Here is a 27,270-nt window from a genome sequence, read left to right as displayed (position 1 = left end):
ATCAGACCAGTTGAATGGGTGATCCTGTTGTTATTACTCATGAGCTCTATCTCTGCTAATAAGTTAAAGTAACTTAAAGGACCCAGACCCAAACTCTAGAATGTGACCACCTACATTATTAAATTGTTAGGCTAGTCCCTCACATGCAGTTGGCCTGGTCAACTAGCCCTCTCCCAGACACATAGTACAGTCTGGGAATGAGCATAGTCCAGGGCTATAGGAAATTTGGACACGGGCACCCTATTTTGGAGGGGAAAGGAATGTAATGGTGGAGTATGCTGACCAGACCGCCCTTTGCTTGGCAAAATAAATTTTTGCCTGCATTACTGGCAGAGGCTTGAGTTGGTTATGGCTGCACAAGGTTCAACACCAAGCAAGAGAAATGCCTGTGAATCAGATATTCCAGAACCGCCTCCGAGTAGGTGGAATGATGTTGACACGCTCACAGCTTTGATGAGCCCTAAAAGGAAAAAAAGGAAGAATGTTTTGACATATTCTGAATATTCAGAAAGGATAATTGTTTCCTGCAGTAACTGACATTCCATAGGGGTAGTGTATTCCTGCCAGTCATGTCCGTACTAGATACATTGAAACAGCGCTTCCCACACAACCCTTGCAATTAGGCAGCACAGAGCTTGATAACAGGGACCTTTTAAATGTCAACATAGCTTCCCATTCCAGTGCTCATCCAGTGCTCATTAGCAGCATTGAGTTAATGTGTTTTGTTACTGACGGTGATGATGTATAGGGACCCAATTGCTACTCCTCAATGTCTGCTGTAATAGCAAAACAAGTGCAAGTTCATTACCAGATTTAGTATCTCATCTTGGGGATCCCAGAAGAATGCTCTTCACTCTTTCCAAGTGCTGGAAGTATTTCTTGCATTCTGAATGTTAATTTGATACTAGTCTTCAGGGATTTTATAGAGGAAAAAAACCCATATACTTTGACTAAGGTTTTAGCAGGCTCTAAACAACTTCTATAATGAAATTGTATCTACAATGCATGTTTTCCAGCACTGTTAAACTTTCAGTACAGTAAATATTGTATGGGCCATAAAGACACTTGGGCAGCAGTTGCTGATGTGCACCACATGTCCCTAACGCATAGTTTGATCTGTTGGGAGACATTAGAGAAAATATTGGCATTATAGAGAGCTTCTATGTAAAGACTTTCCGACTTCATTCATAAATCAACCAACACTGAATCTTCAAAAGAAAACAAAATAGTATTAACCTTTCTTCTAGTTGAAGAAAAGAAGACACCAAGGTGCTTTTGGTTCACAAGATGTCCAGAGAAATGAAGGGCAGGTCACTGGTTTTATGTGAACTGCATACCTCCAAAACACATTTTCCTCCACACTGAGTACCGGAGTGCCAGGACTAACTTAGCAGACAGCATCTGAATGAGGGGTTTAGCATTAGTTCACATATCTCCAAAAAACCCTCAGACCAGCCTTGTGCTCTGTATGTATTGCAATACTCTTTTGCCCAAGAAAATGGAGCAATTCTGAGTCTCTCTGAGACTCACCAAAGAGCACTACAGCAGCAGCAAGGGAAAGCAAAAAGACCGTTTTAAATTCTCTTCTGCAGACCCAGAGATCCTATGCTGACAACAAGGTCATCTGTCTCAGATTAAGGTTTATTATTTTTGTGAAACTTGGATCACTCAACACCTGGAGGCAATTTCCTAAGCATCTGCATTTTTACAATGTGAAGCCAAGGTGGGATGAAAGGGCAAAACCCAGTCAGCTCTCAGAAAACCCAGTACTCCTGGGCTTTGCAAGTTTGCCTTAGCTGAGTAAAGTTGTCATTTGCTGGGTATCCATGGAAAGCTTCTGATTTAAGTGAAGCAACACTGTGGTTGAGATTTTCCCTTCATTATACAGAATACACATATTTTAGAAAATTTCAGTCACATATCATCCTGGCCTTAAAAAATCATGTTGTTATAAAAAGTGGCTATAACACTGAAATCAGTAACACTGAAAAGCATCACTCTGAACAGAGGATACAGATAGACTAGCAAAGTGCAGAGACGCCAGTGGGCTGGCCATCACTCATCCCCAACCCAGGTCAGCTTTCACTTTCACAGCCACAGCTCAGGCAGGGTTCAGGAACTAGACACCATTGACAGCAGGCATTTTGGATATGGCTGCTCAGTTTTGGGGGAGAAGGTTCCTTATTTCTTTGGCCATGAGGTGTGCCACAACTCTAGTCTATGGGGCAAGAAGCATTCCTTGAACTATTTTTTTATTCATATCGTAAGATTCATTTTTCCAGGACATGAGAGAATAAGAACAAATGAGGCTCTCAGCAGCAGTTCAGACATCAGAACTTAGCAGGAGGCAGTAAGTCACTATAAAAAAGCAAGATTCAATTTATGACACTAAGTTGGGCTGTCTACATCTAGGTGTCAACACGTGAGTCAAAGGAAAAGTTCAGTTCCTATCACCTGAGACCTTCTTGGTGCCCTTTCTGGCTTCTGGTCAACAGTGCAAAAGACATTGGACCTTTCCTGTGCTGTGTCATTTCTCACAGCACCACATAAAAGTCTCGTGGACCCCAGGACATGTGTCTGGACAACCCAACTGAGCCAAATAGCCTTAGGGAATGGTGACCTGAATTGCTTATTGGGCTTCACTGCCTGTACTTACAAGCTGTCTGCTGACCATGATATGTAAAAGGCATGGTTTGCTTGTAGACACAAGTTCAGGAGTCTTAATACAGAGCTGAAACCTACCCTGACTTCCTAAAGGATTAATCTTTAAATTCACAATAAATTTCCTGAATTTAAAAAGACAGACAAAGAAAATCATATATTGGTTTTAATTAAAATGATTAAAAATTAGGAATACTATCCTTATTTCTTCTATTCAAAGCATAGAGAGGTACAAATATCAAGGGCTACCAGTGCTGATTTACATATTTTGTATTACTCTTCTTTCTGCCATTCTAAGTGTTGAAACTTTGTCTACGTGAGTTTTGCATTTTTAGAGGAGCTCATGGGTGGATAACTTCTGTGGATGCAGCGCTGGTTTCTATCATCTTTTAACATTTTTGCAGAGCACAGAAAGCAAACAGGGTAATAAATTTCCAGGACATATCTAACATCCTACCTTTACCGCCACGTTTACGTCAGTAAGTGAGTCTTCTCAGGTAGTGGCACTGCAGCGTGAGAACTTCCAACAGAAGAAATGAAGGGACAATAGCAAGAAGAAAGAGGCTTCTCAAACAGCTGAGTAAGAGACTACTGGGTGTATTCAAACTGAGCCCAAACACCTGATCCATTAGGATCAGTCCCTGTCCACTCAGCCTCGTGATGGATATCTTGTCAGGCAGAAGATATCTTTTGCACTCTGCTGTTGATGGTCTTCTGGATGAGAGAATCATAGAATATCTCAAGTTGGAAGGGACCCATAGCTGGGTCAGAGACTCAAAGGATATCTTGAGTTGGTGAGGGATCCTTGGAGTATCCCTCACCTTATCATCGTCATCTCATTTTTTTGGTCTTGTCTGATTACTTTTGTAACACTTTCAGCATGTGCTGTTAAGCTGGGTCCATTTTTGAACTATGCCTCCTCGAAAGCTGGAGCAAACCTGACTCAACCTCCCATGCAGAAACTTTGGAAGCTAAGTGACCATCTCTGTGCATCCTGGATTAAACAGTGTTTTCCAGACACAGTAGCAAGCTTTAGCAAAGTGTTTTAAATGAGAAGAATTTTATTAAGGGGAAGAGAGGGAAGGAAACAGAAGGAAGCATTAGTCTGGGAAGCCTGAATTAACAGTCAACAAGCCCCAGCCCAGATCCTCAGCCTAGTTACTGAAGTATTAGCCTGGACCCAGCTTCCTTCTTGCAGCTATGATGCTGCCAAAGGGACAGCTGCTGCTCTCCACCCTGGTCACATTCCCCTTGAAGCATGCCTGTGCTCAGGATGGTTCAGTGGGGTGACTGGTCAGGACATTTCCAGGGCTTTACATCCCATGGACAATGATCCCAGACTCACTGCTGATGAATGATATCCTCATGGAACCTTCAGGCTAGGCAGATATCCCCAGTTGCTACTGGCTGGTGCCTGGTAATCTCCATGCAGCCGGCTCTTCCATGGGTTGCTGTGGCTTATGCAGTAACATCTCTTTCTTACAGCTGGGGACCTGCTCCCACCTAAGGTCGTCACTCTCATGCCACCTCCTCAGCTCAGGGCCATGTGCCCAGAGATCCCTTGAGAAACTGGAGGTGGCTCTTCTCCAGGCTCACCAGTGGACTCCACACTTTCAAGAAAACCAGCCATTATACTTACAAGCCCTCTGGATGCAACAGTTGTCTCCTATTATGTGTTTTCACTGTAACAAGGCCAAAAAATGTAAAGTTTACAGCTGTGACTAATGTAAGTAACAATGATGGCTTTGGTAATAAAATAATACATGATCCATGAGAGGATTATAACTCTACCAAATGTCCAAAACTGATGTAATGCAAAGAGATGTTGGCTAAAAAATTAGTGTAGGTAGTGAATTGGTGACCCCTTTGCAATGGAGAACGTGGTTGATGATAGCCATCTGATGCCTGAGAAGATGGATGCGTGCTTAGGTGCAGGGTGAGGCATGATGCAAAAGGAGGATAAGGAAAGGAAACACAGGGACTAGCAAGAGGGAAAAGGATGAGCAGAGCACAAGATGTTAGCTGGGGCAGGAAAGCAGGATGGGTCAGAGAAACAGCCAACCTGAGACAAGGTAGAGCCATTTCCTACCTACAGTGTTTCCTGAGGACACCCCTCTCTTTCCCTTCTCTCCCTTTAAGTCTTCACTACCAGCACACACTATGCCCCTGAAACTGCAGACCAGGACACCTCTTGCCTGGACAGCTGCAATGACACCAGCGCTAGTGATATCTAAAAGAGCTTGGAAATCTTTGTTTGTAACTGATACCTCTCCTCCTTGTCCCTCGGCATAACTTGGCACTGATATTAGCCTCGAAGGTCCTTACATCATGAACTAATTGCATTTGGTTCAGGACTGCCAAGTGCTATTATAATCCATATTTGTATTTCCTCAACACCTCCCCACCAGGTCCAATGACAAATTCTCTCTCTTATTATGTGCTACAAAAGCTCCCTTTGAGCAGTGTCCCATCCCCATGAACACAGGATTAAATGAGCTCTTCACAGCATCCACATTTTTAAAAGATGGGCCATGGTCATTGTAGCTTTCAGCGTGTTTTCTCCCATGTGCAAGCATGGATCTGGAGCTCTCTGTGGGTGGCAGATGTGACACGGTACAAAATCTGGGCTGGTCTGACTTGGCTGAAGTTGCAGCTGAATTACAGGCACTGATGCTGGCTCAGCCTGGGAGTGAAGAAATGTCTCTCTTGAGTATGGAGATACTGGAGTGTGAGAGAAGCTGGGAGGTGAAATCCATGGCAGACCAACCTAACAGCAGGACCCTGTGAACACTTGTCTCGCAGTGCCCCCCATTCAGGCTGCCTTGCTCCCAAGGATGTGATTCATGGACATACAGTAGTCAAGAGAAACGCTGAGTATTTTACGTTCTCCTCACCTTCTCCTAGTAAAAAATGTGGGGTTTACTTTTTTACTTATGTGTGTTTTCATGTTCTGCGGGCAGCTCACTCACACACATCACGTGTTCTCAGAGCGAGGAAACAACCATTGGTCTTTCACTGGAGAACAGAAGCATTGGAGCAGTGCTGAGGATGACTTGGGAGAAGAACAAAGAGTTCTCAGCACCCAGTGCTGGGACAGGCTGTCTTTGGGCCCGGGACACGCTGGCAGCCCAAGGGGGATCGGGTTGGACCAACAGTTGACAGGAGTAGTCTTGGGAAGGAATGGAGACTTTCGCTGTTGAAGAAGTCTGGTTCATATTAAAAAACCCAAAACAACAACAACAAAAATATCAATCTGCTGCTGCATGCATAGCCTGGAACTGTTACAACTTGTGGGTGATATTTGAGCAGCCCTCCTCATGGCTGCAGAGGCATCAGCTATTATGTGTTTAGGCACGAATTAAAGGATGTTTTGCCTTTGTTTTCCCATTGTCTGTCCTCTGTGTACCACATAAATCTGGTCTTTACCCATCCTCACTTTACAGGGAAGGGGAAAGCATCCAAGAATTCAAGTGTATTGCATCGAAGATTATGCTTTTTGAAAAACACAGCACAAAAACCCTGGCCTGGGTATGTGGTGAAAGGGCCTCCCTCCCATCCTCAGGCAGAGCAGAGATTTTGGGACTTAGCAATTTGTGAATTTGGGCTTATATTTCAGGGGAGCAGCTTCATTGAATAAATCCTATTTAAATCTGTTTCTCTATCACCAGAAAAAAAACACTTTGGGCAAATCCTACCTCCTCTTCCTTCTGTAAATGACTGTGGTGAACTCACTCATGTACACTGGATCTGCATCACTTAAGCTTAGCAACAAACAACGTAGTGAAATAAAATCAGCGTGTTAGCCATTTCTTTCTCAGATTCTCATTTCCTTATTTCTCTTTGTTATTTATGTAGGAGGAAAGCAAATGAGAACTTCTTTATCCTTCCTGACTGTGGGGCAATTAATTCCTCTTTTTAATTGTGAGGGTGTTTCGCCAGAAATGGTTTAACTTTTACCCAGGTTATCTTCTGCATCTCATACTGCTTCTCAAAAACTTTAAGAAATATAATGCTATCATTACATGGGCTCCAGAGCTCTCACATTGTGTTGCCTTGGGAAAACACTCCCATGGGGATACCTATTACGTCAAGTGCTTTTTTGAATTATAGGAACTGTAAGCAATGCTGGCCCTGACAGTCCTGGTTGCATTGCTGCGAGGACAGACAGACGTCTGGTATGTTGTCCCTTCCCATGGGGTCAAGGTGGTTTGAATCTCTGCTTGCCCCAGCAAGTCTGCTTTTTGGGGAGCAATCCTGGGGGAACAATTTCTTCATTTACCACCTCTGTGACAGCTTCTTCCCTTGGTGAAATGTGAAATTGCCCCACAAGTACCCTGGAAGCTAGAAATGGTTAAGTTTCCTCCAGAAACCTTCTGTATTTGAAGATTCGGTTAGTATGAACTGAAATGGTTTGCTAGAACATGTGCTAGAACATGTGTATCTACCTTGGAGGGGAAAAAAAGTGGAGATTTTTTGCTTCACACAAGAGAAGTATATTCAACTGAGGTAGCTAACAGGTCAGTGTCAGGCACCTTTGCCTAGACCAGAGTTCAAATGTCCTCCCTACAAATAGCTGGACATGAGGACAGGGACTTGACCTTTTGTCTGCAACCTAAATCTGAGTATAAATAAAACACATTTCCCATTTAGTCAGAGGCTGAATGAACAATTTGAGGGGAAGTTTTGGCTTGGGTTGAACCAAGGAAACAGAAATTTGGGGTTTCTAAAGAAGATAAATAGTTTTGCTACCATCTAAGATATTTTTTGACTAAACCACAATGTTCTCAGACTCTTGTGAGAGATAGAACTCAACCTTTCAAAGGCTTTCTCTGGTAAATTTAGGAAAATTTTAAAATATAATGAAAAGTGAAAAGTTGTGATTGGCAAATATAAAAGTAATATTTTTAAAAAATATGCCTCCATTATTTTCAGGGTTAATATTTTTGGCCAAACTTAACCTAGATCTATAAATAGATTTGACATTTCTAAAGGTGGGTTGGGTTTTTCTCAGGGGAAAAAAGTACTGTTTGTAAAATTAAATGTAAAATGTGTCAGCATCCTCTCACCACACCTGGCATAAGGACCTTGACCATCTGGCTATGCTGGAGTAAGTGGGGGGCTTCTCACTTGCTCATATTCTTTCTCCATCTTTAAAAACACTGGTCTCCTCCTGTTGCAAAACAAGAAACCACTTTTCTGGTCAGAGCTCTTGCCAGGCTGTGCACTGTCCCCTGGGGATTGAACACCATTGCAAGCCTACTTTCCCATTAAACACTTGACCAATGCATGGAAGCAGTTTATGAATAGGAACACTGTCAATGAGTCCACATGTACTTCCTGGCCCTCTGGCATCTCACCAGGCTGCTGACAGAGAAAGAGGTGGCAGAGGAATTATCTAAGACAATTGGCACAGTCTCTTGTGGACTAATTCCAGAGGAAAGCAAGACAAAATTAACCTCCAGGTTTGACGTTCTTACTGTCCAAGGAAATAGAAGAAACCACCAAGAAATGACTTTTGGTGAGACTTGAGTATCAGGGCATCTACCTGTAGGTAAACACATTTAATTTATTGAGCTGGATATCGGATACACTATTGTGAGTAATATCAGATGGATTATGACCATTCTGCCATTCCTGCAGACTCAGAGGATGGGAAGCTGAAATCGTTGCCCTTATCTGTTCTGCCTGTTTGGTCTTGTGAAAAGCAAGGGACAGGTTTTCAAGTGGGACAGGTTTCTGAGGGCTTATTGTTAACAGCTGTAACTGCTTTCAGCAGAGCTCACACCCAAAGGCAGGTCAGTAAGCATTATTTTCACTTCCCTTGGAAATGTACTGAGAAACACCAGAGATGAGATTTTATGTAATGCAGCGATGTGGTACAGCACTCTGTAGGAAATTTACTGGACCTTGTGACTTAGACTACCATGAAGAAGCAAGGTTACTTATTAAAAGTTCATTCCTCTACAGTATCATCGAAACAAGTAGTTTGACACGATCTCAGCATCAGGCATGCTAGTTTTCAATGGCAGCATGATGGGTTAATGCACGTGGGAATACCAGTTTCACAGCAAATGCACGTGCCATAAATCCACAGAAACAAATAGGCTTTCTCTGTATTTATAGGGCCAGGATGTTGCCATGCATACAATTTTATTTTTAGATTTTACAACAGTTCCCTTCTGTGGGCAGAAGCCTTATTGACCCCAAAATAAACGCTATGAAATCAAAATAAATGCCAAGAGAATACGGGCTTCAATATAAATGCCTAAATTCTGGCTCCTTAACAAGTACCTATACAAGTCCCTTGCTTGCATAATAACCACTGAGTCAGAGTATGACCCTGAGTGCTCCTTCATTACCTCGCCAGGTGTTGTGGGGAAAGCAGAGTCTCATTTTCCCAGCTGCTGGTTCTCGAAACTGTGTAGTGAAGTATAATGTATGAAAGGGCAGGTCTAAGCTTTACATCACTTTTTTATTCAACAACTCATTCATTCAGATAAGATTTATGAAGGAATTATGCAATGTTGCTGTATGCAGTCATCAGGGGTGTGTAATGAATATCTAATTCACAGACTGAGAAATTTAATTGGATGTAGATCATCTTATGACCATAATCATAAAGCAAACAGGGACTGTGCACCAAATAAGCTTATAGCAAAGTGCGTTGAAGTCTCTGACTCAGTTGTTGTCATATATAAACGAGAAATGCTGAAGAATTGTGAAACCTTAAGAATTATGCAAGGAGAAAGTTTAATTAGTTTTATTGAATTTATTGATTTTTTTTTCTCTGCAGGTAGCTTTTAATTACTCATTACATTTTGAGCACTTGAAAATCAGAAATAAAAACTGCAGGTAAATTTGTCCTTGGAACTGCTGTTGGAGTAATGGAAAATTAAATCTATCTGTACAAGTTATTTTACAGTGATACTTTAATTCATACATAATATTATGAATGAGAAAAACAAACACACAAAATTCTTATTCACTCATATTTTCCTGAAAACTTATCCAAGACATTAAATAAATATTTCTCAACAATCACATAACAGCATTTTTACTTCCACTACTAAAGTTGTCCCACTTCAAAAAGCTCCCAATGTATTTATGTTATTAAAGAGCATTACAGAAAGTTATAACACACAGGCATCTATTTTCCAGCCTGCAGCTCACTGGGAATACTTACACAGGTGGGAAAAAGATAAAAATAATTTATTGCTAAATGTATAAAAATCCAATAATAAAAACTTGAGATGTGGATTAATTGGAAGAAAAAGCTTTTTTTTTTTCACATTACAAAATTATAAACATATCATCAAGAGGAAAAAGCAGAAACTTAAGCATGCTTCATTATCTTCCAAAGCTGGAAGTGCTGAAGCACTAATGGAGTGAAAGACATGGTGATATGAATCTTTTTACATAGACATCTGCAACCATTTGTTTTATAGAAAATACCAGGAAAAGAAACAAGTGAAAATGCATTTGATAATGACTCATACTTCCATTTGTAAACATGGCATAAGCACTTGACACAGGGAAATGGAAGTCAGCTATGGGGAGTTCTGGAAAGAACTTTAGCCCAGAAAATTTCTGACTATTTCAAGTAATGCTGACCCCTGTCTCCCTCGTCCCTTAACATGGTCAACTTGCCCATGGCAATGACAGTCACTGCACTTAAACTGAATTCTCAATTGCATTTGTGTTGCTACTATTGGGTTTAATATACTTATTTGATTTATTAGGTAGTTAACTAGTGTGCATTCCATTTGAGTGTAATTCAGGTGTCTGTGATTAGCAGTATCAGTATTGCTCAATATTTGGGATTGCGTCTCCATTGATTTTATTGAGCAGCAGGGACTACAGATCCTGAATCGTGAGAACAGAGGAAAAAAAAAGTATCGCATTGGTGTGCCTATATTTTTACAGTTACCAATTTCCTCTTTGTCTGTGCTCTGCACATCCTCAGAGTTGTAGCAATTCTAGCTGATGACTGATCTCAGTTCAGTAATTTCATTTCTCCGCATCTCATGTAGCAGCACAGTGATGACATGTATAAAAAAAGCATGTCAATTTGATTTGAGTATTTTGCCATCTCCTCTAACACCTTTACAGTATAAGAAATCTACCATTCTTTATTATTTCTGCTCAAAAGCCTTGGCCAAGCTCAACTGGAGCAACTTGTTTTTGCATAAAGGTAATGACTAGGTCTCTGCCTCAAAGGTGCAAGATGACTATAAAAATAATCACTGTAACTTTCAGGTTTACTCCTGTAGCCAGGAAGAGGTGACAGGATGCAGAGGGTGTTTTGGGGATGGATGTGCCCAGGTGCTGTGTGGGACAGCACGGTGGCCAAGGCCAACATCAGGATGTAGGTACTGGCACCTGTGCTTGGAGCTGTGCCCTGCATGGGGTTTGCTGCTGAAAACACACCCGACCCAGTTGGGCTTTCAGCTCCAGCTATCTAGCCCTGTAATTTACACACCAAGCCCCACATTACACAAAGCACAGTCATCCTGCCACCCCATATTTATGCAGTCTTGCCACTCTGGAGCAAAGCTCTCTGCTGTGCGGTGAAGAACTTGATGCTAAACACTGAAGCAAAAATAAAGGGATAAGAGCTAGTGGCAAAGAGCTGCAAATCCCAGCAATCTGTGGTGCCTTTTGCTCACCTCCCCCAGTTTTGGGTTACACTGCATGTGTGACTCAGCCAGGGAGTGAGTGCCGGGAGAAATATGTTTGGAGGAGGAAACTGAAGGAAGAAAAGTGTTTTCTGTAGGGGGATAGGGCAGTATGTAGGGCTGCATGGTGGAAATCCAGCATAAGCCTTGTGCAAGTCTAACTGCTATGATCCCCCACAACTGTCTTCTCATTCTTTAAGTAATTGAGGCTTCAGTTCAGCAAAGCATTTAAGCTCAGGCTTCATTTTATACTGTCAGTAAGTGTTTTGCTGAACAGGGGCTTAAAGTATCAAGCTTGTTGCCTGAGATTTATCCCACATAATTGTAGAAGCTTGCAGTGCAGAGATCTGCACCAGAGCTAGTGACTACAGGATTTCCTCATTAATGGTGAGAAATAAGCATTTCTGAGGTTCTGTTCATTTGGCCTACTCTACCTCTGAGAAATACCATTCAGTAGAAATGTTTGCAAGCAGAGCTTAAAATAGCTAGATCAGATGTAAATATCTGCAAACCAAGTACCTACATTCATATACCTGAACCACAACAACCTCTGATGACAGATAAGTAGAAAAAAAACATACTAATTGGAAGGTATCAGGCAAATGCAAGCTGAATTATCATGGAGAAATGAAACTGAAAATTATTTTCTTTTTGTGAAATTTCAATTTTTAATTGTTTTTAAGACAAACAGCTGAAGAATAGACTATTGTGATTCCCTTGTTGAAGGCATTATTTCTTTCATACTTACTTTGTCTGAAATCCTACTCTGCCTCCATCGGTTACTGAGGGTTCCTGCTCAGCAGCCTATTCTTTAGAAAGCTGAAGCTAGGTGAGATTAATCTCTTTCTGTGTCAGACCTATTTTTGGAGGAGGAATCCCAAACATTCAAGATATTTCTGCAGTGTTATTCAACTCAGAATTCATGTTTCTCTGAATGTTGAAGACCCTTGCTCTCCCTGCGTAGACAACTGGGATGTAAATTTCTGGGAATTACTGCAAATATGGGAATGCCTGGAATCCCTCTGGGGAATATCTGCAAAACCCTTAGACATTTTTATCTCTGAGAGCATATATTTTTGTTTGCTTGTGTAGCAGTGGGAGAGGATGACTGGTTAGTGTGTTGGACAGTAAAGCATTGCACTATTTCTCTGCCAGCCACAGACTGCCTCTGGGAGAGGCTGGTTTCTAGACAAACACCACGGAACAGAAGAGCAGCAGCAGTTCTCAGTGTGCTGAGATAGTGGGGTCAGGGAACATGTGGTAACTGCAAAAATGGCAGCAGGAACTGCAGTTGCTGAAAGTAGAACACAGAAGCAAATACACTTTTGTTAAACTGAAGAAGCTGGTGCTTAATGTGGTCTGACACCTACAGCAGGAGTCCAGGATGCCCATCCAAACACTGAACAGAGGCAGTAAGTTAGGAGTAAAATCGCTTGACATTTCCTTCTATGAACAGTGGAGACAGACAGCTCCAGAAAACCATTCATCCTATCCCAAGGAAAAGATTTAAAATTTGAGGGTTGAATTGATTGGAGGTTGCAGCCTCTTTCTAACTGCAAAAAAAGTCACCAGGTCCTTAACTGAGGTGGATAGTCCAGTCCTTAAATGTTACCAATATAAATGACATGCTTCTTATTGCTAGAAAAGTCTTCTTCTCTGCTCTTCTACATCTACTGAAATGAGGACCATGCTGAGATTGCTGCTTCAATGTGCTACCACAGGGCAGCTGATAACAGAGTTCTGGGCTCTGTGAAACCTGAAGAAGGAAAATTCAAGTACAGCACCACAACACATCTTTCTCTTTTGTTGTTTAAAGCTTTCCAATTGTAACACACATCAGAGCTTCTCCTGCGAGCAGTAACCTGGTAGCTGCGTGGGGACTGAATCTGGTAAAGAGTTTATTTTACTTGGGGACAGATTCTGTCTGGGTGTTTTGTGGGACTTAAAGAAGAGGAAATGATTCACTGACAAAGGGGGGAACAGACGCCTTGACTCACAGTTTCCTGATCTAACCACTAGACAATTCCTCTAACAATTCCTTAGTGCATCAAAAGGATGGATATTTTCCTAATTCCTTAAACATCATGAAATGGTTGTCCTGGATTATACATCCAGGCTTACCATATTGCCTGTTGTGGGAAGATGTCTAGGTTTTATTCTGCAAGTATGTAGGAAAAGTACCAAAATAAATGTGTTTGCCCAACAGTCTTGATGCTATTGGAAACAAAGTGCCAAGTCTGCTGCATTGCTTTTCTCACATTACAGGGCTGGGGGCTTTGGGGTTGATACACTCAAATCTCAGTTCATAAAATTCCAAACATAACAGAACACTTGTTTGTGCCAAATTCTGAAAGATTCTGGATGACAGCTAAGAAGCTGGAATATTTGGTCTGCATGAAAGCAAATTAAGACATTAGTATTCAATTAAATCATTCTGGAGTTTTACTCGCCTTCCAGTAAATAGAATTTCTTTACATCTGTGGCCACTACAAGTTGTTTCTAGATCATACAAGCATAATGAAAAGAGTGCTTTATGAGGCATGGTTACCAAAAAAAACCTTACAATTACATTTAAGATGTCATCTGTACTTGACAGTCTTAAGCAAAACTTCGCTGCTACCAGGTTGTCTCATATATGCAGTTTCTTTTGTAGATGATTTCTCCTAAAGAGAAAATACCCTATTTTCAAAACCAGCTTGCTTATGTTGACAAATGAGTAGCCTTACTCCACAGGTTCCTCTTGCAAGAGTTTTCAGTTTCACGGGTCAGGCAGTGTTTCCTCGTGCCTTTCAGGCTGATTTTAGTTTTAGGACTGTGCCCTCTGCTGTTGGAATTGCAAATTTCCCTGGGTCTGCGCAGTTCACAACCACCAGCTCCCACAGTCTGTCTGCTCGTGACTGTGATGTGTTCCCGTGTAAGGGACAGATGCAGGGCGACTCTGTCAGCCATCTCCATTGGAGTTTTCAACCTTCCCAGGATCATTTACTCCACTGTTTTGTTTTGAAGGGCTCTGATTTGGCAAGCACATGTAAGGACCTTCCTTTGTCCCTGTCGCTCAGAAGTAATTTCATCAGGGGTGGTATGTCACACATAGGATGCAGGCCCATATTCTGCAATATTAAATTTTCACAGAAAATTGAACCTCCTGAATTGCTCTTCAGCTCCATGAGCAGCGAAGCTGCACAGACAGCTAAGGAAAGGGCAGTTTCATCTTCCCATCGTATTTGCTAGCTCTGGGTATCATTTCAATTGCTGTGGGAGGCTGTAGCTCCAAGCAAATTGAGCAGGAAGGGAAGAGGCACATTGGAGGCCAGTCCCACAGAAAGAGGAGCAAAAGGCACCACAGGTTCTCAAGGGCAGAGGGGAGCATCCCTCAGCAACATGGAGATACTGGGTCTCAAAAAATGGTTTAAAACCAAGACACTTCTTAGGATGTCCCATGGCTTCATTTGTCAGTGCCTCTTCCTGATCCTCATTACAGGGCTACTGCCATCCCTGAGATTTGAGAAATTCATTTGCTCACAGGTGCTTTCCCACCTTCTTCAAAATATGGCCCACTGGATTTCATTATCCCTGCCTGCTTTTGTCTGGAAGCTCTCTTGGTGTATGAATTAGTAACACAGTTATTCCAGTGACATTTCTAATCACACAGATGGAGTTTCTTTGTCTCACACAGTGGTTCTGTGGTTCTGTGCATTCACACAGGACCATATATTGAATGCATCATATGCCCGGTCCCTAAGGCATATGCAGTACTCTCTGCTGGTGGCTTCATATAGAGCAGAGTTCCTCTCCCAGCGGTCCAGTGCAGACTGCCTTGCTAGTACCAAACAAGCTGTTTCTTGATCTGGAAGCAGCAGAGGAACATCACCATAGTACTGCAAATAACCAAACTGGTCCTGTTGAGAGGCAAAGTGAATTAGGATATATATCATAGAACCACAGATGGTTTGGGTTGGAAAGGACCTTAAAGATCGTCTAGTTCCAACCCCCTCTGTCATGGGCAGGGACACCTTTCCTGATCAGGGAAATCACAGCAAATGTATTTTCAATTTCAGAATTTCAACAAGGGGCATTTTCCTGGCAGTCACTGCAGAACAGACACACTGTATTTCATACCTGTCTATGGCAGGTCAGGAAATCAGGTGGCTGCTATACAAATCAGATCTCCAGGACAGCAAAGTCATATTTCAAGAGACAAAACTGGCCTGGAGCTTTTTAATCACAGTCCTGGTTCCTGATGCAATTTACATCCAACTGCCTTGCATTGCTATCATGTTTATCTACTGACACAAAGGAAAGATCTTATGTTTCAGACACAGAATTATGTTAGCAGTTAGTTAATGGGACTTTATTACTGTGAGTTCTAGGACCTGTCATCTAGACTGTATAATGAGGAAGAGGTATATGCTTAGGCAGCAAACCGAGAAAGGCCAGCATACCATTCAAGAAACTGTTTAAACAAACTGGTTAGAAATAAGAGACGTATGCATTCAAACCCATGCTGCTTAAGGATTCAGGCAGTTTTTAAGACTTGGTTTTCCCTCTACAGCATGAAAATCTCCCAGCTCAATAAGCATTGTTAATATTTGCAGTTGGCACAACACCACAACAACACTGACCTCAATGCTTTAGGTGCCCATCTTAACATCAACAGCTCCTGCACTGAGATGTTGCCTCGCTGGCCACACTTAGCCTCGTGAGAACCTGCCCTGATGCCTCTGACAGGCACAGGAAATTCCAAAGTTAAAACTGAGGTTCACTGGGAAAGAAAATGGTGGTGCTGCCTGGAAAACTTGTTGCCTCTTGTAGCCCATGGGCTGGTGGAATCTGGGGAACACTGATCTGAAGGGACAAGCAGATGAAGGATCATAAAGCAAAGCCATTAACTCCTGAGCCAAAATGACTCAGAGTTACCCAGCAGAGGTGGGAGGTGAACATAGCCACTGAGGGGCACCTAAACCAGACAGTTACGTTTTCCAGTTAAGAAGTAAAATGAAAATTATCAAGAACATAAAAAAAATCCGTTTAGCAGAGTGAGAATGTGGCTGATGTTGCTGTCCCCCCTCCGCTTCGTTTCATCATAGAATCATAGAATACTTAGGGTTGTAAAGGACCTTAAGACCATCTAGTACCAACCCCCCTGACATGGGCAGGGACACCTCACACTAAACCATATCACCCAAGGCTTCGTCCAACCTGGTCTTGAACACTGCCAGGGATGGAGCATTCACAAGTTCCTTGGTGTCCTGGGTTCAGCAGTAGCAGTCATGTTTCTCCTTCTTGGTAGCTGGTGCAGTGCAGTGTTTTGACTTTCGGCCTGGGAACAGAACTGATAGCAATGTTTTGGTTTGGCCAAGGACTTTGTGAGCCTCATGCTCTGCCAGGGAGGAGGGGAAGCCGGGAGGAAGCAGAGACAGGACACCTGACCCAAGCTAGCCAAAGAGGTATTCCATACCACAGCACGTCATGCCCGGGATGTAACTGGGAGTTACCCAGAAGGGCTGGGAGACTGCAGGGTTGGAGGAGGTATCAGTCGGTGCTTGGTCGGGCCTGGGGAGTGAGTTATCGGTTGGCTGGTGGTGAGATGTTGTATTCTCTTCCTTTCTTATTTCCTTTATCATTATTATTATTGGTGGTAGCAGTAGTGATTTGTGTTATACCTTAGTTACTAAACTGTTCTTAGCCCGTGGGAGTTGCATTCTTTTCGATTCTCCTCTCCGTCCCTCCGGGAGTAGGAAAAGGGAAAGAAGGGGGAGAGTGAGTGAACGAGTTACCTGACTGGCTTTAAACCACGACACTTGGGCAACCCATTCCAGTGCCTCGCCACCTTCACAGTAAAGAACTTCTTCCTCATATCCAATCTGAACTTCCCCTGTTTAAGTTTTAACCCGTTACCCCTTGTCCTACCACTACAGTCCCTAATGAAGAGTCCCCTCCCCAGCATGCCTACAGGCCCCCTTCAGATACTGGAAGGCTGCTATGAGGTCTCCACACAGCCTTCTCTTCTCCAGGCTCAACAGCCCTAACTTCCTCAGCCTGTCTTCGTACAGGAGGCGCTCCAGTCCCCTGATCATCCTCGTGGCCCTTCTCTGGACTTGTGCCAACAGTTCCATGTCCCTTTTATGTTGAGGACACCAGAACTGCACACAATACTCCAGGTGAGGTCTCACAAGAGCAGAGTAAAGGGGCAGGATCACCTCCTTCGACCTGCTGGTCACACTCCTTTTGACGCAGCCCATGATACGGTTGGCTTTCTGGGCTGCGAGCGCACACTGAAGCTGGCTCATGTTCATTTTTCTAATCAACCAACACCCCCAAGTCTTTCTCTGCAGGGCTGCTCTGAATCTCTTCTCTGCCCAACCTGTAGCTGTGCCTGGGATTGCTCCGACCCAGGTGTAGGACCTTGCACTTGGCATGGTTAAACTTCATGAGGTTGACATCAGCCCACCTCACAAGCGTGTCAGGGTCCCTCTGGATGGCATTCCTTCCTTCCAGCATATCAACTGAACCACACAGCTTGGTGTCATTGGCAAACTTGCTGAGGGCGCACTCAATCCCACTGTCCATGTCAGCGACAAAGATGTTGGCCAGGACCAGACCCAACACTGATCCCTGAGGGACACCACTCGTTACTGGTCTCCAGCTGGTCATTGAGCCATTGACCACAGCTATTTACATGCAGCCATCCAGCCAGTTCTTTATCCATTGAGTGGTCCATCCATCAAACTGATGTCTCTCCAATTTAGAGACAAGGATATCATATGGGACAGTGTTGGATGCTTCGCACAAGTCCAAGTAGATGACGTCAATTGCTCTACCCTTGTCCATTAGTTTTGTTGGCCCATCATAGAAGGCCACCAAATTGGTCAGGCAGGATTTCCCCTTAGTGAAGCCATGCTGGCTGTCACCAAGCACCTTGTTGTTTGTCATGCCTTCCAGGAGAATCTGCTCCAAGATTTTGCCAGGCACAGAGGTGAGACTGACTGGTCTGTAGTTCCTTGGGTCATTTATTTTCCCCTTCTTGAAAATGGGGGTTGTATTTCCCTTTTTCCAGTCTTCGGGAACTTCACCTGACTGCCATGATTTTTTCATCTTAGAACTTGCCTGTAACAGCAAATAATTCATTTTCAGACAGAAACACAATGAAGTGTCAGCAGACACTCTTGACATAATGATGACCAGCACTTCCTTCCAGCATTTGAGCTTTTCCCACAGGACATGCCATCTACTCCAACCCTTTTTCAACAGGAGCTGCCCTCCCTCATGCTGCCCATAACCTGAGGCTAATTAGGGGAGAGCTGTTAAGAGGTTATGTGATGGTGAAAACCTTCCCTTTTCCCTGACTTCAGGAGGGTTCAGAGGGTGCCTCAGATCAGCAGTAGGACTACAGATGAAACAGGAGGGCTGAAAGCAGGAGGCAGAATTGGCTGTGACGTTTTGACCACAAGGACTTCAGCAAGAGCAAGCTGTGATGGGAAGCAAGCTCCTGCTAAGAGAGGCTTCAGTGTCCAGCCGTCACTGCAATCTCTGTGGTGGGTGGACTGGGGCACAGAGCTGCGTGCCCCTCTCCTGCCTGTCCCGAGGTCACTGTGGCTCTGCCCAGCAGCAGCACACCTCAGGCAAAAAGCTCGCCCTGCCCTGTTGTGGCTGCCTACCATTTCCAGACTGTATTTCCTCCTCCTGAGACACTTTGCTACCCACATTCCCAACCCAGTGAATAAAAAGTGAATAATTCCCAAGCTAGGGAATTAAAAATAGGACTGCCTCTGATCCATGCTGGGTAAGCAGATTTTGTTTTCCTGTTTTATATGCATCAAACTGCATGTTTTGCATGGTATCTAAAGACCACAGTAAGCTGTAGGCAGCACAGTTATTGACAGCTGGGAAAAGAGCCATCTCATCTCAGGAGATGCTTTAGACAGGGAATTTAAACTGAAGACCCTAAATTTAATAAAATGTGATGTGAAAGGAAGCTGGGGTTTAGGGAACAGCTAAAGGACTTGAGCTTGGCTTAAACACGCACTCCTACAGAGGCTTGGAAAATTACAAGAGACTCCATTCTGAAAAGCACCTGCAAATCACAGCCTTGGCTTCTGAAATGCTGCATTATTTGAAATGTGGAAGAACTCCTCTGCACAGGAGTCACCAATAGCACTGCTTCAACAAAATGCTATATGGGGTGGCTGGCAGGGTGCTGTGAGAACGGGGTGGTGGGATGGCTTTGAATGCTAAATTACATCATGTTTTAAGAGAGACAACACCATAAATGAAATTGCAGGTCTAAGTTACAATATAATTGCCATGGCAATTATAAAATAGGAAACCATTGCTGTCATTGCTTGCATTGTCATATGCCTTAAGGTGAAATTGTGGCTCCTTGAGTTATAGGAGCAGACAAGAAATGTTGGACTTATCTGAAGAGGCTGTGTTTCTGTGAGGCAGGGTGAGCAGAAGAGCAGCAGCTTCAACAAATCCTGTGCGTTGCTCTGACTCTGGCTAGATCCTTGGGGCACAACTCAGGAACACAAGCCTGGGATCTGGACAAAACAGCAGCTTGAAAACTGCTTGGTCATTAGTAGAAATTTATTCTGCAAAGCTAGATCTGGAAGCTTCTTCATGATGACTCCAGGCCTCCCATCTGGCTGCCTACAGATCAGAGTCTTCAATTAAACAAACCTGTTTATCTACCCACAGTATACGGGCAATGCCCAAGAAGGATAATCTCCTTCACATATAAGGAGAACTGAAATTATAGGAAGAGAAAGCAAAGCAATAAATCATCTACAACCAGGTTACATCTGGGAGGCAGATGCCCCATAAGCCTCAAGTCTGACTCCCCATGATGAGATGACTTGCTTCAGCTCTTCTGGGCATCCCTCAGGATCATGAGCTTTAGTGATGGGCCAGCTCTGGGAACTCCCCATGGTCTTTTAAAGCCAGACTCATAATTTCTCTGCCTCCAACATGAAAACACTGAACACAGATCAGGTCTGAGCAGCCTGTGTACTGTGGGTAGAACAAATAAGCATATACCTGCAGAGCACCATGTAAATAGAGCCTCTGTATAATAGAGCTACTAGAGAGCTCTAGCGTAAATAGAGCTACTTTTATTCACAGGAGGTATGCCAGGAATATAAGAAATCAAATGCATTTATTATTTACCACTTCATTACAGGAATTGGTACTGCAAACAGTGCAGAAACAAAATTTAATCCACTGAGCATATCTGCTGCAAATATGTGATGGGACAAACCATCTGAAAGCAACACTAATGCATCAGGCTTTTGTCTGCTGATGGCATACCGACCAAGGCTATCAGCCTGTGCAACAACCACAAATCTCTTCAGTATTCTCAAAAAAGATCTATCTGTAAGTGCTCCAGATTCCCTGTTAATCACAAAAAAAGATTAAACTTCTTCCCAACATTGTGATGAGATTAGTCTGTGCTGGCAAGACGGACTAAGTGCTGTAGAAACATTATTTCTTCTTTGCATAGGAAGGAACTAAGTACAGAGCAGTCACCTTCTGGCAACCAACAAGTCCTGTCATTTACTCTAGTAATTACTCATAGTAATCCAATAAATGTTTTTGAATTAAAATTAATAAACTGGCTAGGAAACAGGACAAAGAAGCAGGCAGCTCTGCTGGAGCCCCTAATGTGTTGGTGCATAAAAGAGAGCTAAAATGATCCCACAATGCATATGCTAAGACCAAGTAATTAGGTTAAAGAGGCTGAATATCACCTCTCTATATGACCACATAGAAAAAAGGATGTCAAGTGGGTGTGCAAAAGAAAAACCTCCAAAAATAGCTTGAGACCTGGTGGAAATGTTTTTTGGTGAGCATTGTAAAGAGATTTAATATCTTTTGTTTATCAGAAGGAGTTTAAAAGGTAATGTGCTTGTGACGTTGAAGCACTTTCTCAGGAAGAACACAGCAGCTACGAGAAGGATATCTCTGTCAGAGAAAATCACCAAAATCAGTGGTGGGAAGCTGAAAAAGAGATGACATTAATTTAGCAACAAGATATATTTTTTTCATGTGGAGGATGGGTAAGCATGAGAAGAAACCATGAATTATGTGGTGGATGTGGTACATTTTTCAGACCTTCCTGTCTCCAGATCAAAGTGAAAGATTGTCTTCAGGCACAGAGTTGTGTGAGCATACATAGGGAAAACTCTGTGGCCTTTCAAACCTAGATCACATGAGAATATGATATTGTCTGAACATTGTAGCATAAGCCACACTTATGGATACTTACACATTTTTGACAGTAAAGCCTCCCTGAGGGTAACAATCACTTCCCTCCTGTGTGTCAGCTGCATCTCTCTGAATGTTGTTTTTGATAGCAATAAACAGTGTGTCATCACTAATCTAGTCTGTGTTCACTGTGTTGTGTGCCAGCCTGGAATAAAGCAAGAACAGACACTTATGTTCATTTTAGGAGACTTCCCTGTAGTCATCATTATCTTCAAAAAATGCACACGTGCTGCCAGTCTCTGATGAAGAGACCTAGAAAGTTTTTAAAGGACGAACTTGAATTGCCTGTCAAAAGAAATAGAGAATCACCAGCTATTTTCACAGACAGACGGATCAGAGACACAGGCTGAACAACACTGAGAGCAAATATGCATGTAAGGAACATAGTAACAGTCCTGTCTTCTACTGAGAGACAACTCCATTTTTTTGATTGTATTGAATATTTATAATAGTGTGTTGTAATTGCACTCAGCTTTTTTGTAGAGGGGAAGGGAATGAACTCTCCTGCCAGATTCGCAGATCTCCACTGCCAGTGGAACGTGCAGAAAACCTACCAGTGCTGCTGTATATTCATGCAGCTCTGCTCAGGGGAGGTGGATGCTAAGGGTGCAAGAGTGACCTGGGGCACTTAACAGCTTGTTTCTGAATAGTTTGTCAGGGATGCAAAATTCTTCTCCTTCAGGAAAGCCAACTATGCATATTTTTATGTCTGCTTCTGCTTTGCTCTCAAGGCCTTTGATTTTATCTTTAAACCAGTAGTGTTTACAGTTCTCAAGATGATCGTGTTCTGCTAAACAAGTTCCTTTGTCCCATGCTGTTGCTGACAAATCTGCTAGTGAAACAACTTTATTATTCAGTAACTTCAGTTTTGCCTCCAACTTTTTCACTGTACCCACTGAACTGACATTGTTGCACTCGTGCCTTCTATGGCTTTGTCTACCATGCGTGTCATTGCTACAGCCAACTAAAAGCAGTTGCAGCCCTGCTTAGGGCTGGCTTCCTCCTTCCTTTTGAAGCAGTTTTCTTTGACTGGTCTTAACGCATAAGCTGGGAAAGTGCCTTCTTTCCTCCTTTTCAGATGTTTTTGTTTCTTTGTTTTAATTTCACATCTTTGGCTGAATAGATGTTTCCAGTATGTTCTTTAGGAAAATGAAAGGGAAATTGAAGCTTGCACAACTTTTTATTAGTGAAAGAAACTCAGGCCATGGTTCTTATTTGACTGCATTACCATTGCGTGCCTATTTGACTCCATTTCTTCTCCCTGTTCAGAAAAGCCAAGTAACATGATTAAAGTCCTTTTCCAACTCAAAGACTTTGACAGCAAACAAAGATGGATCACTTACCAGCCAAATAAATCATGTACAGGAAACCAAGGCAAGTGTTAAACATACTTACTAGGGGAATCAGTTAAGAATGGTATGCTGAAGATCTGCAGTTCATTAACACCAGTTCCATGTACTGAAACAAGAGATTGAAAAGCTATTAGATAATTAGTAAAAATCTATAAAGCTGCATTCCTCAAATCAGCCACAAATGCCGAAAGGAAATGCCGGACTGCCAGGCCAGACATCAACTTGTCAAGGAATTAATCATCTTGTTTAATGGCAAATACCTGGCCACGTGGGCAGCTGTGCAATGAGCCCAATAGCCTAACAAATGAAACACTCATCTCTCATTACTGGTTACTGTCATGCTTTGCCAGGCATGCAGCTATCATGCTTCTCAGTTTCCTCAACAATAGGCAAAGCAAGATTGGAAGTTTATCAGCTTCACATGTGTTCACGGGAAGTAGCTAGTGCACAAGGGCCTCAGACAGGAGGGAAAATGGGAAAGGTTTGTGAATTACACAAATACATTATTAATACATCTCCTGTACATCAGCAGATGAACATTGGGATTTGGAGCAAATGTGCCTTCAAGCCTATAAGTAACCAAGCCACAGGTTGCAAGATCACCTCAGTCTGTAAATTGGCTTCATTACAGCTGAGCAAGAGGGTCGCAGCCAGAAGCAGGGCCTCGTGTCAAGACTCAGTGCCTGGGGAACATGTCCTGGCTCTGCATTTCATTAGCCATGAATGCCTGAAATGGAGACCTGTGCTTTCGTCTCTGCCCCATCAAACATCCTCTCGCCTGCATCTGCACAGTGCTCACCAGAAACAGCTCCAACAGAGAACTCAGAAACCAGCTAAAGAAAGAAGAGCTGCTCTATGTTGCTTAAACCAACGCAAACCCCCATTACTTTCTGTGTACTTACCCAAAATTCCCATAGTCTCAGAGAGGGGAGGACACAGCCTTGTAATGTTAGGAGCAGGGTGTGTTCTGAACAACACGGTAAGTGCCAATTTTTCCTAGCAGGGAAGACACAGCTCATTCTCTCCCCTTACTTGAAGCTGTCTGAGCAGCTGATAGAAACAAAACCTTGTTTCAGCTACAGTATTCTGAACTTCAGTTGAGGGAAGATGATTAAGGAGTATTAAATACTGCCAAGAGGTCTTCTCGCTGCCCCTCAAACATACTTTTGCTGAAGCAGTTTAAAAGCTTCCTCTTTACATCTCTGACTTGTTCGAAATCACTTGTTTTTTCTATCATATCCGTTGCTGCTGATTAAACACGAGCAGTGTTGGTGTAAGGTACTTCTCTTAGCTTCCACGGGTGAATCCTTAAGTATACTGCTAATACATCAGGTCAAGAACTTATAATTTCTGGGTAATGCTATTAAAACAGTTATTTTGTTGCCTACTTTCTTTTTCAGAAAACTTCAATTTTTCACAATTCAATTAAAAAAAAAAAAGTTTATTTTTTAATTTCAGCTAGAAAACTCTGGTCTGCTTCTATCATGAAACAACCCAAAATGAGACTTTTGCCTCTTTTGAAAAAATCACAATTGTCAAAATCAAACTGTTTTCATGAAACATTTAAACATTAATAAGACTGGATCTTGATCTATAACAAATAAATGGTTCCAATTCCTGGTTATTGGACTTTCTTCCCGAATCTGAATGGAGAACAGCTCCCATCAGACATCTGCAGTAAGTTTGTGTCACACATAAACAGAAAAATATCTTCTCAAGCTTGCAGTAAAATTTCAGATTTTCCATATAGCATCATCATGAGAATCTGTGCTATTTTCATAGACCAATGTTGTAAGGGTATGTAAGGGGTATGTTGTTAAATAAGCCTGTATTAATACTAGAAAAAGGTCTAATATGGTGATGGTTTTCTTCAAAAATAAATGCCAGTAGAGGCCAGACACAGTAACTGCCTTTATTTTGTGGAGGAAAATAAAAAGAAATAGAAAGGAACGGTGTGAAGCAGTGATCTCATAGTCAGTTAAGCAACACTGTCTCCTGAAATGTCTTTTGGCTTATGTTTCCTGGGGAAAAAGAAAAGCAAACTAATTTTGATGAGCTGAAAATAGTGATATTTATTTATGATCCAAGGTATAGATTGCTTGCTTTTTAACAGCTCGGAGATGTATCTGCATTTTATGAGCCGAAAAATCAAGACAGGGAAAAAGCAACTATCAAATCGACATAAAACTAATCACATAACTGCCATTTTTTAACTTCAGAGGAAGGCCCCAATCTCTGATATTTGCACATAACTACCCAGGTACCATCTTACGGCTCCAGGTAGGTAAGACAGACATATTCTCATAAGGAATCAGTATCAGAGCTAGGCACAGAAACACTGAAAATCCTGAGGCTTCAGAGCACAGAATTAGTCAGTGCTGAACTTTAGAAGACAGGCAGGATGAGATAGACAGAAAATGGATAATTTGTGGGATCCATGTTTAAAAAGAAGCTTATCATCCCAACAACAGCATTCAAAGTACCATAGTACCCCCATGGCCCTCTTCTGATTATTAAAGACTTTTCACTCTCTCCACAAAACCTTCTTCTCCCCATAAAGCCAATCAGCACATAATTTTATTAACAATCATCCTGTATTTTGTCTGGAAATTTCTCAAGTGCTATGACACCTTATTGTGCTTTCAAAAGCTAGACTTGTTCAGAATGAATTGGAATTAGGCCCAGGAATGATTAATCTTTCATCCCTGAAGAGGTGGTAATCCAGTGGAAGGACAGTGTGTTTGGATTTGAGCTCCAGTGTCTGGATCTGTGCTTGGGAGAAGAGTGGTCTCCGCTGGGTGTGAAATAAAGCCAAGACAGATAAAGGCCATTTCCTTACCAACTCCTTCTTTGCACTGGGTTTACTACAAACATGTAGGTTTATGCTTTTTGTGCATAGTTTTATCCATTTTATGCTGTTGTGTTTAAATAAGCTTTACTTACTATCTTTGTAGTAATGCTCTGCTCACACCTGAGTTTGTGCCAGGTGTGAGCCATGACCACACTGAGAGACATTTCTGCAAGAGGGGCTCCTTCCTTCCTTTCACTGCTTATTTCTCAGAGGCCGCCTCTCCAGATTAGCCAAGATGAAATACAACTTGCCATTTTACAAGAAGCTCTGTGACTTTGAAAAAACGCTGCGTGAGAGCATCACCTGCACTTATTCATCAGGTGGGTGGAGAAATTTTCCATCCAGCAAAGCCGAGAGGTCTGTGGTTTGAGGCACTCTGCCTAGCGTTCTGCTAGCGGTGACAGATGGTTATTTCTCCAAGGATCAGCGCTAGATGAGAACGCATCACACGCTGTATTACATCGGCAGTTCCTGGAATCATCACAAGGGTGCTGCTCGATGATGGCACGTTTGTCACGGCGCCTGAGATGTGCATTCCTAAAAACTCTTCTCTCTAGACTGGTGAATTTTGCGAAAACGCATCACTCGTGACCACCCCTGTGCATCCCGACCCTCGGGACCTGCTCTCAAATGAACGCTGATGCCTGCGGCTCCACTGCTTTGAACCGCATCGCCTTCGCGATTGCTTCTCCGCGTTCACTCGCCCATAGCAGAGATTCATGCCGAGCACTCGCCCCCTCCTCCACTCCCCCCGGGCTTCGTCCCCCCCAACCCCCTCGCCACCGCGCAACCGCCCTCACGGCCAGACCCTTCGCATCGAGACTCCCGTGAGCACAGCCGTGTCCGCGCCCCCGGTACCCCTCCTTCCGCCGCCGCCCGCCGCGACCAGCGCAGCTCCGGCACCAACTTTCCTTGCGCGGCGGAGCGGAGCGCAGCGCAGCATCCATTCCCCTCCCCAGCCCGGGGAGGGGCGGCCCGGGGTCAGCCATGCTGGGCCCGGCGGTGCGGCTGGCTCTGGGCGCGGGGGAGCTGGGGCTGCCGGCCCGGCTGCCGGCCCTCCTCTGGCCCGCGGTACTGCTGGGGGCTGCGGCGGCCGCGCTCATCGTCCTGCGGAGGCTTAGACGGGGCCGGGCCGCGACGGGGCCCCGCCGCCTCCGCCGGGACAACCAGGGGGCGCGGGGGCAGGAGGATGAGGACGAGGATGGCCCCCGCCGGGCGGCCGGAACGCTACCGGCGCTGCAGCCGGAGGAACAAAAGCGCACGGCGCAGGTAAGGGTGGCGGGGGAGCTGTCGGCCCGGCGGTGTCCCCGGAACGAGCATCCTTCCCTCTCTCCTCCCCAGCATCTTCTCCTCCTGCCTACCTTGCCCTCAACAGCACCGCCGGGCAGCCAGGGGTGCGCGCCCTGCTCCCAGGGGCTACAGCCATCCCATCCCATCCGCACGCTCGGGCAGCTGGTCCTGCCTAGAG

At 43.5% G+C, this 27,270-nt stretch overlaps 1 protein-coding gene and 1 long non-coding RNA gene across 4 annotated transcripts in view; one reads left to right on the top strand and one right to left on the bottom strand.

The window, feature by feature from the left end:
* Positions 1-22,760: 22,760 nt before the first annotated feature.
* LOC133273462 (uncharacterized) lies at positions 22,761-25,678 on the bottom strand. Its single transcript, XR_009744820.1, has 2 exons — positions 22,995-25,678; positions 22,761-22,860 (listed from the first exon to the last, which is right to left on the bottom strand). It is a non-coding gene; the product is annotated as an uncharacterized LOC133273462 (long non-coding RNA).
* Positions 25,679-26,364: 686 nt separating this feature from the next.
* LOC133273018 (protein LYRIC-like) overlaps positions 26,365-27,270 on the top strand; it is a 30,293-nt gene continuing 29,387 nt past the window's right edge. For 2 of the 3 annotated variants that reach the window (XM_061460880.1, XM_061460879.1), the window contains exon 1: positions 26,377-27,071. In XM_061460880.1, the coding sequence (XP_061316864.1) occupies positions 26,790-27,071 (282 nt within the window). In that variant the 5' untranslated portion in view covers positions 26,377-26,789. Of the gene's footprint in view, positions 27,072-27,270 lie in introns of all 3 variants that reach the window. The other variant, XM_061460881.1, reaches the window with a different exon arrangement.

Source organism: Pezoporus flaviventris, unplaced genomic scaffold (genome assembly GCF_033815535.1).
Source record: "Pezoporus flaviventris isolate CSIRO_AGI_PZ_B2104156 unplaced genomic scaffold, CSIRO_AGI_Pfla_v1 ptg000031l, whole genome shotgun sequence".
NCBI classification, from domain to species: domain Eukaryota; kingdom Metazoa; phylum Chordata; class Aves; order Psittaciformes; family Psittacidae; genus Pezoporus; species Pezoporus flaviventris.
Note: the sequence above shows the minus strand (reverse complement) of the source record. Positions and strands in the feature narration are given on the sequence as shown.